We start from the raw sequence: 13,724 nt of genomic DNA, 5'->3' as shown, positions 1-13,724 counted from the left end.
TCACTCGGACAGCAGGCTTCTACGTTTAAAACGATAGCCACCAGCCTTCAAATCATTTAAGTCTGACTGTAAAGTCTATAAACTGATACAAAAGAGTTTAACTATTAAAGACGTGTGTGTGTGTGTGTGTGTGTGTGTGTGTGTGTCAGTGTAAAAGGTTTGAAAATACTAGTCTGCGACCCTCCTGCCACCAGGTAGTGACTGCCCATTAGGCTTTGGTAACAAGTCCACAGAAAATCAGTGTTCCCAGGCATTGCACAGAAGTAGCATTCACTGGCCTGAGGTAGGACCAGACCTCTAGCCTTGGGTTATTGAAAGACAGTGTGCCATGATGAGGGAGAAGAAAACAGGTTCCACTAGTGATCTTTAAGCCACAAACATTCTTTGTGACCGGTAGTGATGCACTGTCTTCTCCAGGCCAGCGGAGAGAGGGTGAACTTAACAATTGCCAGACCGGGGAAACCCCAGCCCGGCAATGGCAGCCGTGAGACCGGAGCACACAGCAGCAGCCATGCTCAGCCGCCCGCCCACAGCCGACCAAGCTCACACAAGGTGCGGGGGTTCTTTCCTTTAATCCCTATCGCCCTAAGGAGCACTGTTGTAAACTTAGGCCTTTGAATGCCTGCCAATCATAATGCAATGTAAAGTTGGTTTGTTTGGGGTTTGTTTGTTGGGCTTTTGTCTGCCTTTCGTTTTAAGCCTGAAATGCAGGCTGCCATTCTGTTGGAAAACTGAGCCTAGGTGTTTGGGACTCAAAATCTGAGAGTTGCCTCTCATGTCAGCCACTGTCGTTTCTTGTCAAGGAGTCTTCATCTGTCCAGTCACTGACAGGAAGTGACCCACCAGGACAGTCCATGGGCTTAGAGCTTCTTGTAAGCAGGTTCTTCTCGGGTTGCCTGTTTAAATGTGGTCATCAGTTTTAAGATTAAAAATGCATTATGAAGGGTTGGAGAGACGGCTCAGTGGTTCAGAGCACTGACTGCTCTTCCAGAGGTCCTGAGTTCAGTTTCCAGCAACCACACGGTGGCTCACAACAATCTGTAATGGGATCTGATGCCCTCTTCTGATGTATCTGAAAATAGCTACAGTGTACTTATATATAATAAATAAATCTTTTTAAAAAATCATCATGAAAACATGATAAAGTCCATGGTTAGTAGTTAGGCATGTTGCCTACAATAACAGAACACAGAGGTTAGGAATTGTAAGCTTTGACAGGCACGTGGATAGCGTGTGTTTTTATGGTATTAAGATCCCCATCTATGGGCTGGGCAGTGGTGGCACACATCTTCAATCCCAGCACCCAGGAGTCAGGTAGGTGGAGCTCCGTGAGTTCAAGGCCAGACAGAGTGAGTTCCAGGTAAATCAGGACTACGTAGTGAGACCTTGTCTCAAAAGCAAAGAGCTTCAGTCCTCATCCAGGAGTAAGGTGCAAAGTCCCTTTATAAGGAAGGACCCAGAACTGTCACCTTGTTTGCCTGTCTTCCTTGGCTTTGTGTTGCTAATTACCCAAGACCTTCCCTTGTACCATAGGACCTCACTCGGTGTGTCACATGCCAGGAGAAGCATGTCACTGTAAAGAAGGAACCACATGAGTCCCTTGGGATGACAGTTGCTGGGGGCAGAGGGAGCAAGAGTGGCGAACTGCCCATCTTTGTGACCAGTGTGCCACCCCACGGCTGCCTTGCTCGAGACGGCAGGATCAAGAGAGGTAAGGCGGGGTCCCGGAAGTTCTGCAGGTCCCGTCTCATAAGTACAGTTGCATTTTTAAGGAGCAATTACTGTGTTTCATGTTAAACATGACTTTTAAAAATCTTTTAAAGTGTGCTTGTATTAAAAAAATAAATAAATAACATAGTGTTTTCTGTAAGGTTACGGGGAAAAGCGTCTTAAGCCCAACCTGAGTTCTGTCCCCAGAACCTGACAGAGAAGACAAGGGATTCTAAAAGCTGTCCTCTAACCTCATGCTCAAGAGAGGAAGGAGCAGAGGACAAAGCTCAGATGCCCTCAGACTTCTCCAGAATGTTCTAGGGCACAGTGGTGGGGCTCTGCGGCCAGCAGGACTAAAGCACACGGAGCTGGGCGTGTATTTCAACAAGGCAACTATCTTTTCTTAAGTTACTTGGCCAGTTATAGAATTTGGTGACAGTTTAGCTCCTTCTTGGGTTTTGGTTTGTTTTGGATTTGTTGTTGTGCACGAATGTCGGAGAGCGAGCACCTTCCAAGGTTTTTGTTTGTTTGTTTGTTTTTAATACACAGTCATTTTTTATTTTTCTAGTGCTCTCAAAAATTAAGTTACACAAAATAATGATCCAAACCCCACCTTTCCTCAAGGATTATACAAAAGGGTCATTTTTTGTGACAGCCAGTCATCTTCGTGACTCACGAGTCACGCTAATGTGGTCAACGTGTTCTCACCTTGTGGTCTGCCCTCAAGATGCACACTTTGCCTCCAGGCGTGCCCACCCTGCTCCAGGCGCCTGCTCCACTCTGTGACACCGCAAACAGGAAGCCTGACAGGGGCATCAGTGCCCTAAGCTGCAGTGGGCTCTGAGCAAAACATTCTACAGAACAGCAAAAACAGGCCAAATACCTGATGCATATTAACGTAAGAAGTGCAAGGAAGAGAAAAAAACACAGATTCACAACTTAACAAGCTCCAGGTTTTATGTTCTCTCTGTCCATTAAGATCCAGCTGTCTGAGCATCATAAAAATGATGACTTTTTGTGCTGAGCCTATAAAAAATTAATTATCTCCCCCTCCCCCACTTACTAGTGTATGTGTAACTAAACAGGACGGAAGAGGTCTTATTTATTTACTCTTCTCTCATACAGCACACTCCAACCAAAGCCTTCCCTTCCTCTCCCTACTCCACCAAGATCCGTGCCTCTGTTTCCCCTCAGAAAAGAGCAGGCCTCCCAAGGGATATCCACCACACACAGAATAAGAAGATAGAATAAAACTAGGCACAAACCCCCATATCAGGACTGGGCGAGGCAACCCAGTCAGAGAAAAAGGGCCCAAGGAGCAGGTAAAAAGTCAGAAGTACCTCAACTCCCACTGTCAGGAGACCCACAACCACACCAAGCTACACAACCAATAGCACAGAGCCATGCGGTCTTTGTGATTGCCATTTCTGACCCATATGGGCCATGCTTACTTGATTCCATAGGCCTTGTTCTCCTGGTATCCTCCACCCTGATGGCTCCTGCAGTTCTTCCCCTCCATCTTCCTTGGGGTTCCCTGAGCTCCAAGGGAGAGAGACCTGATGAACATCTCCAGTTTGGGCTATCTCTCCACCTGTTCCTATCAGCCGCTGGGAAAGCCTCTCTGAGGACAAGTGGGCTAGGCACCCATCTGGAGTAGCTTCTCCCAAGTCTTCGATGAGATTAGCCAGGCGATGGTGGTGCACAGCCTTTGGTCTCAACACTCAGAGGCACAGGCAGGCAGATCCTTGAGTCCGGGGCTAACCTGGTCTACAGAGTGAGCTCCAGGACATCTGAGGCTACACAGAGAAACTCAGTCTTGAAAAACCAAAACAAAATGGAATCTGAAAGCTAGATGATGAATAAGGGAGGCTTTCTGTAGGCCTTGGAACAGGAGTCCTCCTGCCCGAACTTCACTAGCCTCTCTTACCCCTTTATGTAAGGGGAGCAAACATTGTAGCTAGCCTGCACAGAAGACACCGGCTAGTTGTTTACACCTAAGCCCTAAGCCTAGAATAGGCGTGTTTGGAGCAATTCTTATTTCCCAGTCATAATGCCCCTCATTACTTGCTGTTTTTTCTGGCCACATACTCATGGTTTATCTCCTCTCGTTGCAGCCTCTTCCACCTGTTCTTTCTTTTCCTCCTCTGGTCTCTCCTGAGACCCTACACTCATCCTCAAGACCCACCTTTCTCCCTCCACTGTTCAATCACAGTTAAACTGGGGAGGAAGGTTCACTTAGCATCACTTGGTGTACCTGAGAATCTGCTTGTCAGGGCAACCATGTCTGGGGAACTGGTATTTAATGTTTGAGGACATACCAACCTCAGACCAACCCACTACACTTGTATCCTTTAATAATCCCTGTATTCCCTTTTTATTGCTTTATTTTAACTTATTTTATTTAACTTGGGAGACCAAGAAACATATTTATTGTTCCCCTTCAACCAAGGGAAGCTGTTCAAATCATCGTTCATTTCACTAAGTGCCTGAGGGTGATTTCTCTCATGTTCTCACGGGCATAGGGCTGTTTCCGTGTATAAAATTGTGTATATTAAACAGAATCTGTTAAAAAGTGATTTATAAGAGCTGAGGATCAAATAGTTTGGTGTTGAGAAGTAACTGTAGAGCTCTCTGAAGCTCAGGCCACACTCATCTGGACACAGCTACAGAGGTAATGATTCAGACTCAGGGACCTCACAAGGTGCTTCAAGCCGGTTTGTTCCTCTGCAGTCCGACTAGAACGGTTTCCATGCATCGTCCTTGGTAATACAGAAGGGCACACACAAGTAAAAACCCACTTCCATCCCATCCAAGCTCTTGAAACTGCCCCACCGATCACGTGGTACTCTGGTCACTCACTCTTTGGCCTTCCCAACGACACAGGTGACGTGTTACTGAACATCAACGGCATTGACCTGACCAATCTGAGTCACAGCGAGGCTGTGGCCATGCTGAAAGCCAGCGCTGCATCTCCGGCCGTCAACCTCAAAGCCCTGGAAGTCCAGATTGCCGAGGAAGCAGCCCAGGCCACAGAGGAGCAGCCAAACGCTTTCAGTGAGAACGAGTATGACACCAGCTGGTCCCCATCCTGGGTCATGTGGCTCGGGCTGCCAAGGTACCAAGAGCTCGGTCAGCTGTCTCCCAGAGTGATAGTTAGTGCTTTAACCTTTATCACTTACAGTTAACTGACCCAGTGTGTACAAGGGCGTTAGTCAGGTAAAAGTGCACCAAGTTATAGAAGAAAAAAGTTAGTTAGATTTAATAACAACTAAACTAAAAAGATTTATATCTTCTTGTAAAAAGAAGACAATTCCCATGGCGGGGGGGGGGGGGGGTGTTGTATGTTTGGTTGTTGTTTTGTTTTGTTTGAGGGGGACAGGGTACACTTATGTACAGGCTGAGATTACAGATTGTGTGGGCTCCGGGGATCCAGAGTCAGACCCTCATGCTTGTACAGGGTGCACTTACCCACTGAGCCAACTTTCCTTGAAAAGGCAGAATTGTGGGTTTCCTGAGGCAGGGCCTCACTCCTTAGCCCAGGCTAGCCATGAACTCACAGTCATTTTGAGAAAAGGCAGTTAGAACTCGGTCTGTATTGAACAGAGGAGACGTGACCAGCAAGATACTGTCCAGGTAACTGATGGGAACCAGGGAAACACTGGGACCGCCCTTGGCACCCCAGGGCGCTTGCTTGCCTTTCTCCAGATGGTCGGTGCTGGTGCTGAGACGGGACGAGTGTGTGTTGCTGTGTTTATTTAGGTCTAAAGTAATTTAGATTCTCATTATCTATAAAAAGCGTTGTGAAGCATGTTTGGCTATTAGCCAAGTATGAAGCTGCTGGTTCTTAAATAAAAATAAACCAGAAAAATGCACCAGTTTCTGAGTCATCTGCCTCATGTGGGGTAACTTACAGCAAGGAGCATTCAGACATACTGTACGCTTTCTGAAGAACTGTTGCTTGAAGAACAGCAAAAAACATCATGGGAATTGTAATGTCCCAGACATGGCAGGACTTTGTGGCGTGGGATTGATGACAGCAAAGTGACCTCATGATGTTGTGCATGCTCACCTGCATCAGACCTGGAATTTGGGGGCTGGAGAGGTGGCTCTGTGGTTCAGAGCTCGTGCTGTTCTTCCAAGGGCTCCTGGTGTGGCTCCCAGCATCCAGTGGCCACTAACAACTGTCTGCAGTTTCAGAGGATTCAAAACCCTCTTCCGGTCTCCCCTGGCACTGTGCATATGTGATGCACTCGTACATACATGTAGGAAACAACCATTCACACGGACTAAAAGTGAATCCTTTTGAAAAGCAGGCATAAATGATTACTATCCAACTGCCGCAGAGCTACCGTCTAAACGGGAGCTCAGGGCTTGTTCAGCTGATACCTGGATAGTCAGATTCATTCCGGAGCAGTTGGTAGAAGAGGATGGAAGCTGGAGGCAGAGGCAGGTGGATCTGTGTTAATCTGAGGCCAGCCTGATCCACATAGTGAGTTACAGGACAGCCAGGGCTGCACAGTGGGATTCTGTCTCAAAAACGAAACAAACAACAAAAAGAGGACAGAAGTTGTCTGCCTGAATGATGGGGACTTGGTGCCATTGATATTTGTCTTAGTCACATCTGACTAAAGCAGCATGAGAAGGACGAGGAAGGTTTGTTTCACAGTCCGAGGCTGTGGCCATCCTGACAGAGAGGGTAGCGCTGGGCTTTCTGTCCCTTTTCATTCAGTGTGGGACCCTAGGATGGTGGCGTCCGTTCAGGTTGGAGCTTCCCTGAGGTGTGTCTCCCAGGTAACTCCAGACCCAGTCAGGCTAATGATAAAAATCAGTATATCAGATTTCACTTCATAATAAAGTCATTATTATTATTTATTAAAAGGATTTCATTTTATTTTTAAGCTCTTGCTTGCTGCTTACTCCCAGATTCATAGACCTCTGGACATATAAGCGCGTTTTGTTCCCTACCACCCTGGTTAGCATCCTCCAAACCATAAGTAAACGTGTTTTACCTGTAGCATCTCTGTTCATGGAGAAGAATGTGTTTGTTGGTGTTCTCCATGGTTAAGCTTCTGTTAGTCTCCCATAAAGTTGTGAGCCCTTGGGAGTGCAGGGGGGAGGGGCAATATCAGCCCCCTCCTGTAAATTAAAGCACTAACCACCCTATAGCATGCTTCCAGAAAGGGCCACCGTCCAAATTTCTTTCCCCTCTCCTCTCCCTTTTCCTCCTTTTCTTATTTTCGGGCACTGGAGGTTGTTACCTAGGACCTCGTGGTTCTAGCATGAGCAACTTGCTGCACAGCCCCTATCCCCACTGCCTGCCACCTCCTGCCATGACCAGCAGTACCGCCTCTGTCCTGCCCTTGGTAGGTGCCGTCGACAGTGAGCAATACCAGCACACGATCTCTGCAGATTTCTGAAGTCTGTTTGGCAGCTGGGCTGACTTAATCTCCCTCATGTCCATGTCTTCTTCACTTGGCAAAGAAGCCTAAGGAAAGCCGGAGGCAGTAAGGATACATCCGTGCTGGAGAGTGGGTTGTCAGACTCACAGTACAGACAGGCCCAGTACAGCCTGCCTAGCACACGTGGAACCCTGGGGTCTGATCCCTACTGCACACACACACACACACACACACACACACACACACACTGATTGAGTAGTCAGAGGGAGTTAAGCTAACCTGTTTTCAGTGTGTGACAACGATGAACAGAACGGGAATGCTCCATGTCCGGTCTCTCTGCTGTCCTTACAGTGCCCTTCATAGCTGCCATGATATAGTCTTACGAAGAAGCTACTTGGGAAGCTGGGGCTTCAGTATCGTGGGCGGATATGAAGAGAACCACACCAACCAGCCTTTCTTCATTAAGACCATCGTCTTAGGAACCCCCGCTTACTATGACGGCAGACTAAAGTAAGTCTCGTTCTCAGTGACGCGGGTCGTGCGGACCGTGCTAGGACCATCTAACCGAGGGCTCACCTCTCGTGCATGTTCTCTGTGCGTGTGTAAATAGCGTGATTTCGACACATTCATGTGCTCACTGTGTGTGTCTGCTTACACTCCAAAGCTAAGTTCTTCTGTACTGGCAGCTGTGCAGATGGAGCAGAGCCCAATCCAGGAAAAGCGGCTCATCCCTGAGTGAGCCTGAAGCTATTTCTCTTACCGTTGCTGCTCCTTAGAGCGATGTTGCGTGTGTCCTGCCCACATCTGAACCGAGTCATCTGAGTGTGCTGCAGAATGTCAGTGGCCTCTTGAGCATTTCCCATGCAGCTCACGCAGGCCTGGTCCTGACCCCAGATGAACCCAGTTGGCTTTTGCTGAGGTTCGATGTCTGTCTGACTTTGCGTTCATGTAAGATCCATGAATGGGCAACCATAGGGGTGCCCCACATGTAGTGAGGTTTCAACAAATGGGTGAATATGCCCCACCTAATGTAGAGCTGGCAGGCATAACACTGAGAGCTGTGTGTGTGTGTGTGTGTGTGTGTGTGTGTGTGTGTGTGTGTGTGTACACATGAGTGTCTGTGCCCATGGAGGCATCAGATCCCCTGGAACTGGGATTATAGACGGTTGTGACTGCTGGGAACCAAGCCCCAGTCCCTTGAAAGAGGACATGCTCATACCGTGGGCGATCTCCCCAGCCTTGACTTGGTACTAGTTAGAGAGAGGGACTCACAGTGAAGTTCTTCTTCATGTCTGTAAGTCCCCACCAGTTATGGGAAAGTTGACTCAGGGTTACTTTGGTGAAGGAGAGAGCCCAGACATTTCTCAGTTGATAATTCTCCCGCCCAGTGACCAGAGTGAATTGTGATCTTGCTGAATAATGACACTAATTCTGCTCCTGTTTGTGTTGTGTTCAGGTGTGGAGACATGATTGTAGCCGTAAATGGCCTGTCGACTGTGGGCATGAGTCACTCTGCTCTGGTTCCCATGTTGAAAGAACAGAGGAACAAGGTCACTCTGACGGTCATCTGCTGGCCTGGCAGCCTCGTATAGAGTCTTGATGTCTGTTTCCAGTGTCCGTTTGTCCTGCAGGCTCTTGAAGGAAGCCCCTCCGGTGCGGCGTTTCTTCTGGGCTGCAGCTGCCACAGGGCCAAAGTACTGACATCACCCTGTTTCCTCTTTGCTCGGAAATCTGCTCCCGCAGGCCCCGGGGGCTCATTTCAGATGCTCTCAGTGGCTGCCAAGACTGTCACCTGGCTGGATGAAAGTGGCGTCTGCGCCTGCAGTCAGAGACAAGTTCCATCCGCAACTCCTCCATCAGCAGCGGTTCACTGAGGCACCCGCAGCACTTCCTGCCTGGAAACGGTGCTGCGGAGGGGCGCATCTTAGATTTTCCTCATTTCCCATTGGTGCCAACATTTCAAGATTTTTTATACCGTTTATAAAGTGACTTTTCGGTTTGTTTCTACTGCAATTCTACTTCACCATTCAAATGAAGACATAAATCTGACAGCACTAAGGAGACTTCTTTTTAAATAATGTACTGCGGATAAAATAGTAGAGAGTCAAAAATGATGCTATTTAAGGGACAGAGCAGCCTGGGAGGTAACTTCCGGAACTGGCAAAGCTGTGTTGCCTGGACCAGCCCAGGAGCACGATTCTGTTCGAATGGAAAGTTTTGTTACTTAGGGAAAGTTCAGAGATTTTTTTTCTAAAAGTCATTTCTAAAGTTTATATTTATCAGCAATCTTGTCTGGAGATGTTTCGTGAATTATGCAATTGAAGTAGGTGATTAAAAAACATTACTTCATAAACACACACACACATCACAGCTAAGTTGAAAGGGAGCCTTTGATTTTTGTTCCTGGGTATTTTAGAAACCCTTAGTTTCCCCCAAGAGACCAAAAAGCTCTGTTTGTTTTTGTTTTTAATCTGAAATAGTAGATTTTAGATGTTAACATCTTTAGCTGTTAGTCACTAAACTTTCTCTTTTTTTTTTTCTTTTCCTTTAATGTTTTAAAAACTATGTTTGTCCCTTAGATGGCATAATGAGAAAGTAAATAAGAGGGGAAAAAATCTTTACTTGGTTAATATTTATACTTGAAAAGTTTCCTTCAGAAACCTCGTTGAAAATCAGAGCTAACACGTGAGCTCGGGGACGAATGGCATTGATAATCACGTGCTGCATGGCGCCGGGTGCCGGGCGAGTCACTTCCTCAGCCAGGATTGCCAAGCTTGGTACCCAGGTCACTGGTTGTTCCTGTTAAATTTGTTTAGAAAGCAGACAGATCCTCTGTGATAGGTAGGAGTTGGCAACAATGGTTGCTACCGGCTTGTTCAGCCCCAAGCTCCTCACAGTCACCATGCAGCCAGCCTACCAAGGGAGGGACGTCCCCCCAGATGTAGCGCTGCAATGGGACAATGGCCTGGGAAGCGACTTGATCCTGAAGTGCAATTGACATGAAACAGTGTCTCCTGTGCCCCAGATACAATTTTGTAACCAACCTTGGTACTTTTTTTTAAGACTTTGTAAAACTTGTCATTTCTTTGGGGAGTGGCCATCCAACAGATACCATAACTGCCACTTTGTTATACATAAAAATATGTTCAACCTGGTCATCTGGTGAATCTTTTTGGGGAAAAAGGTTTCTTTCAATATTATTTTTCTCATGAAGATCTCGGAGAGAAGCTGGCTGTCCCAGGGTCTCTGTGACGGCCCTTCTCCCTGATCTGGTACTGTTGAAATATTTGCACTCAGGCGCTTGCAGTTGGATATTTTGATTTGTTCCGTGCCTTCAGCTTACATTCTCCGAGGATTTTTCCGGCTATGGTTATATAATGGTGTGATGGCCATTCTGGATGGAGGTAAAGGCCATGCTCCTCGAAGCAGTTCGGGCATTCATCTGAGAGCCACTGCCAGTCACTGGTGCCTGAGCCCCACCCACACGTGCCCATGTCGACAGAATACACCATCGACTATGCCTAGGCTGTCTTACATATTCCCCATCCACAGGACCCCTGGGCCTCTGCTGTCTAGCGTGTGGCTGTTGAATCCCTGAAGCTTGGTCACACGGTGTGCTTGGATGTGCTGGGTTATACTGGGTCACATAAAATGCATTATTACCGGTTTCTCTCTTACTTTTTCTAATGTGACTTACTAGAACCATTTTAAATAATTGAATTGTAATTACACCAGGAGCCCGCCTCATGTTTCCTTGGCACTGCATTCACCACGTCAGTCAATCCTGACCTGTGGCTTCTGTTTCCTCTCTTAGTTAGGCCGATTGCTCTGGGGAGGGCGACTGGCTTCCAGGCATCCTCACACTGAGGATGTGCGCCGTCTGTCTGACATTCGGTTCTGTCACACTGAGCCTTGCTGTGTCTTCAGTCCATACTTACCCCATTTCTGGTGAAGCCATGTATGCTCCCAGATGTTCAGTCAGCTGGAAGCCTCCGGGAAACAGCCTACTGGACTCCTGCCCAGGGGAGAAACACCATGTGACCTGGCTGCAGTGTGGACCAGTACCCTCCTTACAAAGTGACCAGTGGCAATCCAGGAGTTGACGGTGCATTCCAGCCTGAAGGGGGCCATTTCATAAAAGCCCAGGCTACAACCATAGCCTCATGATGCCCAGGTTCTGAGGGTAGAGGGTTACTGATGTAAGGTTTCCTTTGATTTCATTAGCTACCCTGAGAACTGGAGGAAGGAATCAGCAGGTGTCTGTCAGCTTTCTTTTGTTTTTATAAAACAAGATAACCAAGCCAGCCACCCAACTTAAAAGAGGAACGGTTGATTTGGGCCCTTAGTCCCAGATTTCAGACTGTGGTAGGTTGGGCTGTCTGTCGCTTTGATGCCCGTGTTAAGGCAGCATATATCATGGTGTCATGAAGCTGCTTGTGTCACATCAGGATGCTGGCAGGAAAGGACAGGACCAAGGTCCCCAGTCCTCAATGTTCTACTTCTGGAACTTCGGAACTTGGTTACTAGTCCTTTGAGTTTTACAGCAGGCTGCCATACAGATCCTCTGGTGGCTGAAGCCTCCAATAAACGGATGGTTAAACTTGAAAGTTTCGCACACCTGGATCTGGGCCTCCAGGAGTCAGTCTTTCCTCTAAGCCGTGTGCCTATATTACAGTCAGTATGTCCTGTTTACATTTTTCTGGGTTGTGGTTTGAAAAATCTCAGAGTTGAAGCAATAAGGATATTTTTGTTTTTTATGATTTCTTTGTTTTTGTGGATTTTGTGTCTCTGTGTGTGTGTATATGCACATGTGCTGATGCCCCAAAGGGCCAGAAGAGGGTGTCTGGTTACCCCCCTTCACCCCTTGTTAGAGTCCCAGGCACCTGGGAACTGCCCAATGTGGGTGCTGGGAATTGAACTCACTCCTCTGCAAGAGCAACAAATGCTCTTAACCGCAGAGCCACCTCCCCAGCCCACAATATACAAACTAAAACGTTACAGGTGGCCAGGTGTGGTGGCACACGTTTTTTGATCCCAGCACTCAGGAGGCAGATGCAAGAGGCTCACTGAGTTTGAAGCCAACCTGGTCTACAAGACAAGTTCCAGGACAGCCAGGGCTACACAGAGGAACCCTGTCTCAAAAAAATTAAAATATGAAAGGTGGTGGAATATTTAAGGTACGCAATACTTTTCCCTACAGTTGATGTCTTATGTCCTTGAACACCTACTGTGCGTGCTGTAGAGATAGGCCTACCCTGTATGGCCTTCACAGGGAGTGATTTTTTTTTTTTTATACTTGAGCTTTTCTTCCCTATTTGATCAGGTTTGGTGATCAGGCAATACAGACCTCAGCAGTGTGGGTAACTTGGGAATTCACTAACTGAACTTGTCTCTTGAGTCTGTTTTCCAGGCTTGCAGGAAAGGGTTCAGCCCTTGGGAATTCTTATCTAAAAGCTCTTCTGTCACTTTGTAGCATAAATCTGTTCCATTTAACTACACCACCAATTAATTTCTATGGCAACAGAGAAGCTCTTTAGAAGTAAAGTTATGTCTGTGTGCAATGCCTAATAGCTACAAAGTGCCTGAGAAAGAAGCGAAACTGTCAATCACATATGGGGTCTGTGCCAGGAAACCTGACACCTTTGGCAGAGCATGGTCCCGCCAGCCTGAAGCTCCTGCGGCACAAAGCACCTTGAGGTTTCCCACAGGCTGTTTTTGCAGACGATGGTCAAGACATTTCCACTTATCTCAGCGAATCAAACCACAACCCATGTCTTTTGTGCCACTCAAAGACTGACCAAGAGCGCTTATAAGCATCTTTCGGCTCCGTTCACCGGAAGTTACAACTGTCCAATGGCAAATTCAAGAGAATGGGTGTGGCTATTAATAGTTTGTTCTGTTTTGGTTTCTGCATTACTGCAGATACTAAACTGGGGCCCACACGTTAGGCAAATGCCCTACTACTGAACTACATGCTAACTCCGTTCTTAATCTTTATTGTTTTAGACTTTAAAAATTAGGGCTGGAGAGATGGCTCAGTGGTTAAGAGCACTGACTGCTCTTCCAGAGGTCCTGAGTTCAATTCCCAGCAACCACATGGTGGCTCACAACCATCTGTAATGGGATCTGATGCCCTCTTCTGGTGTGTCTGAAGACAGCTACAGTGTACTCATATACAATAAATTAATTAAATTTTAAAATTACCTTAACAATTTATATAAAGAGACATGGGTGGATGGGTGTGTACCTACTGTACTTTGATTTTATTACCCACTCCCCATTATTCCTTATCACTCTCCCACCTCCCACTGAACTTCCCAGTAAAGGCCCCCCCTTTCATGTTTGTAGGGGTGAATTTCCCTATTGCATTTAATTGAGGTTGATGGCACGTGAAACATTTACATGAACAGGTACAGTGGCCACACACTGAGCAGTATAGTCAAGATCTCAGGTCACTCCCCACTCCCACCCCAGCAACCAAAGTGTCACTTCTCAAGGGGGTGTGGGGCTTCCCCTTCCCCTATTTGTGATGGAGTATGAGTGGGCCCCATTTCGTCCAGATAGCCCCCAACGCAGTGAGTGTGTGGATACAACCAGCACATCATATCTGGAAGA

The 13,724-nt window shown here is 47.1% G+C and overlaps 1 protein-coding gene across 1 annotated transcript in view; it reads left to right on the top strand.

Annotated features, from left to right (window-relative positions):
* The window catches only part of LNX2 (ligand of numb-protein X 2), a 58,967-nt gene extending 48,726 nt beyond the window's left edge, over positions 1-10,241 (top strand). The window contains exons 6-10 of the mRNA XM_080941228.1: positions 418-552; positions 1,534-1,711; positions 4,594-4,825; positions 7,461-7,619; positions 8,566-10,241. Of these exons, the coding sequence (XP_080797354.1) occupies positions 418-552; positions 1,534-1,711; positions 4,594-4,825; positions 7,461-7,619; positions 8,566-8,701 (840 nt within the window). The 3' untranslated portion in view covers positions 8,702-10,241. The remainder of the gene's footprint in view (positions 1-417; positions 553-1,533; positions 1,712-4,593; positions 4,826-7,460; positions 7,620-8,565) is intronic.
* The last annotated feature ends 3,483 nt before the right edge of the window (positions 10,242-13,724 follow it).

This window comes from Micromys minutus (assembly GCF_963924665.1).
Source record: "Micromys minutus genome assembly, chromosome: 29".
Taxonomy (NCBI): domain Eukaryota; kingdom Metazoa; phylum Chordata; class Mammalia; order Rodentia; family Muridae; genus Micromys; species Micromys minutus.
This window is presented reverse-complemented; position numbering and strand designations above follow the sequence as displayed.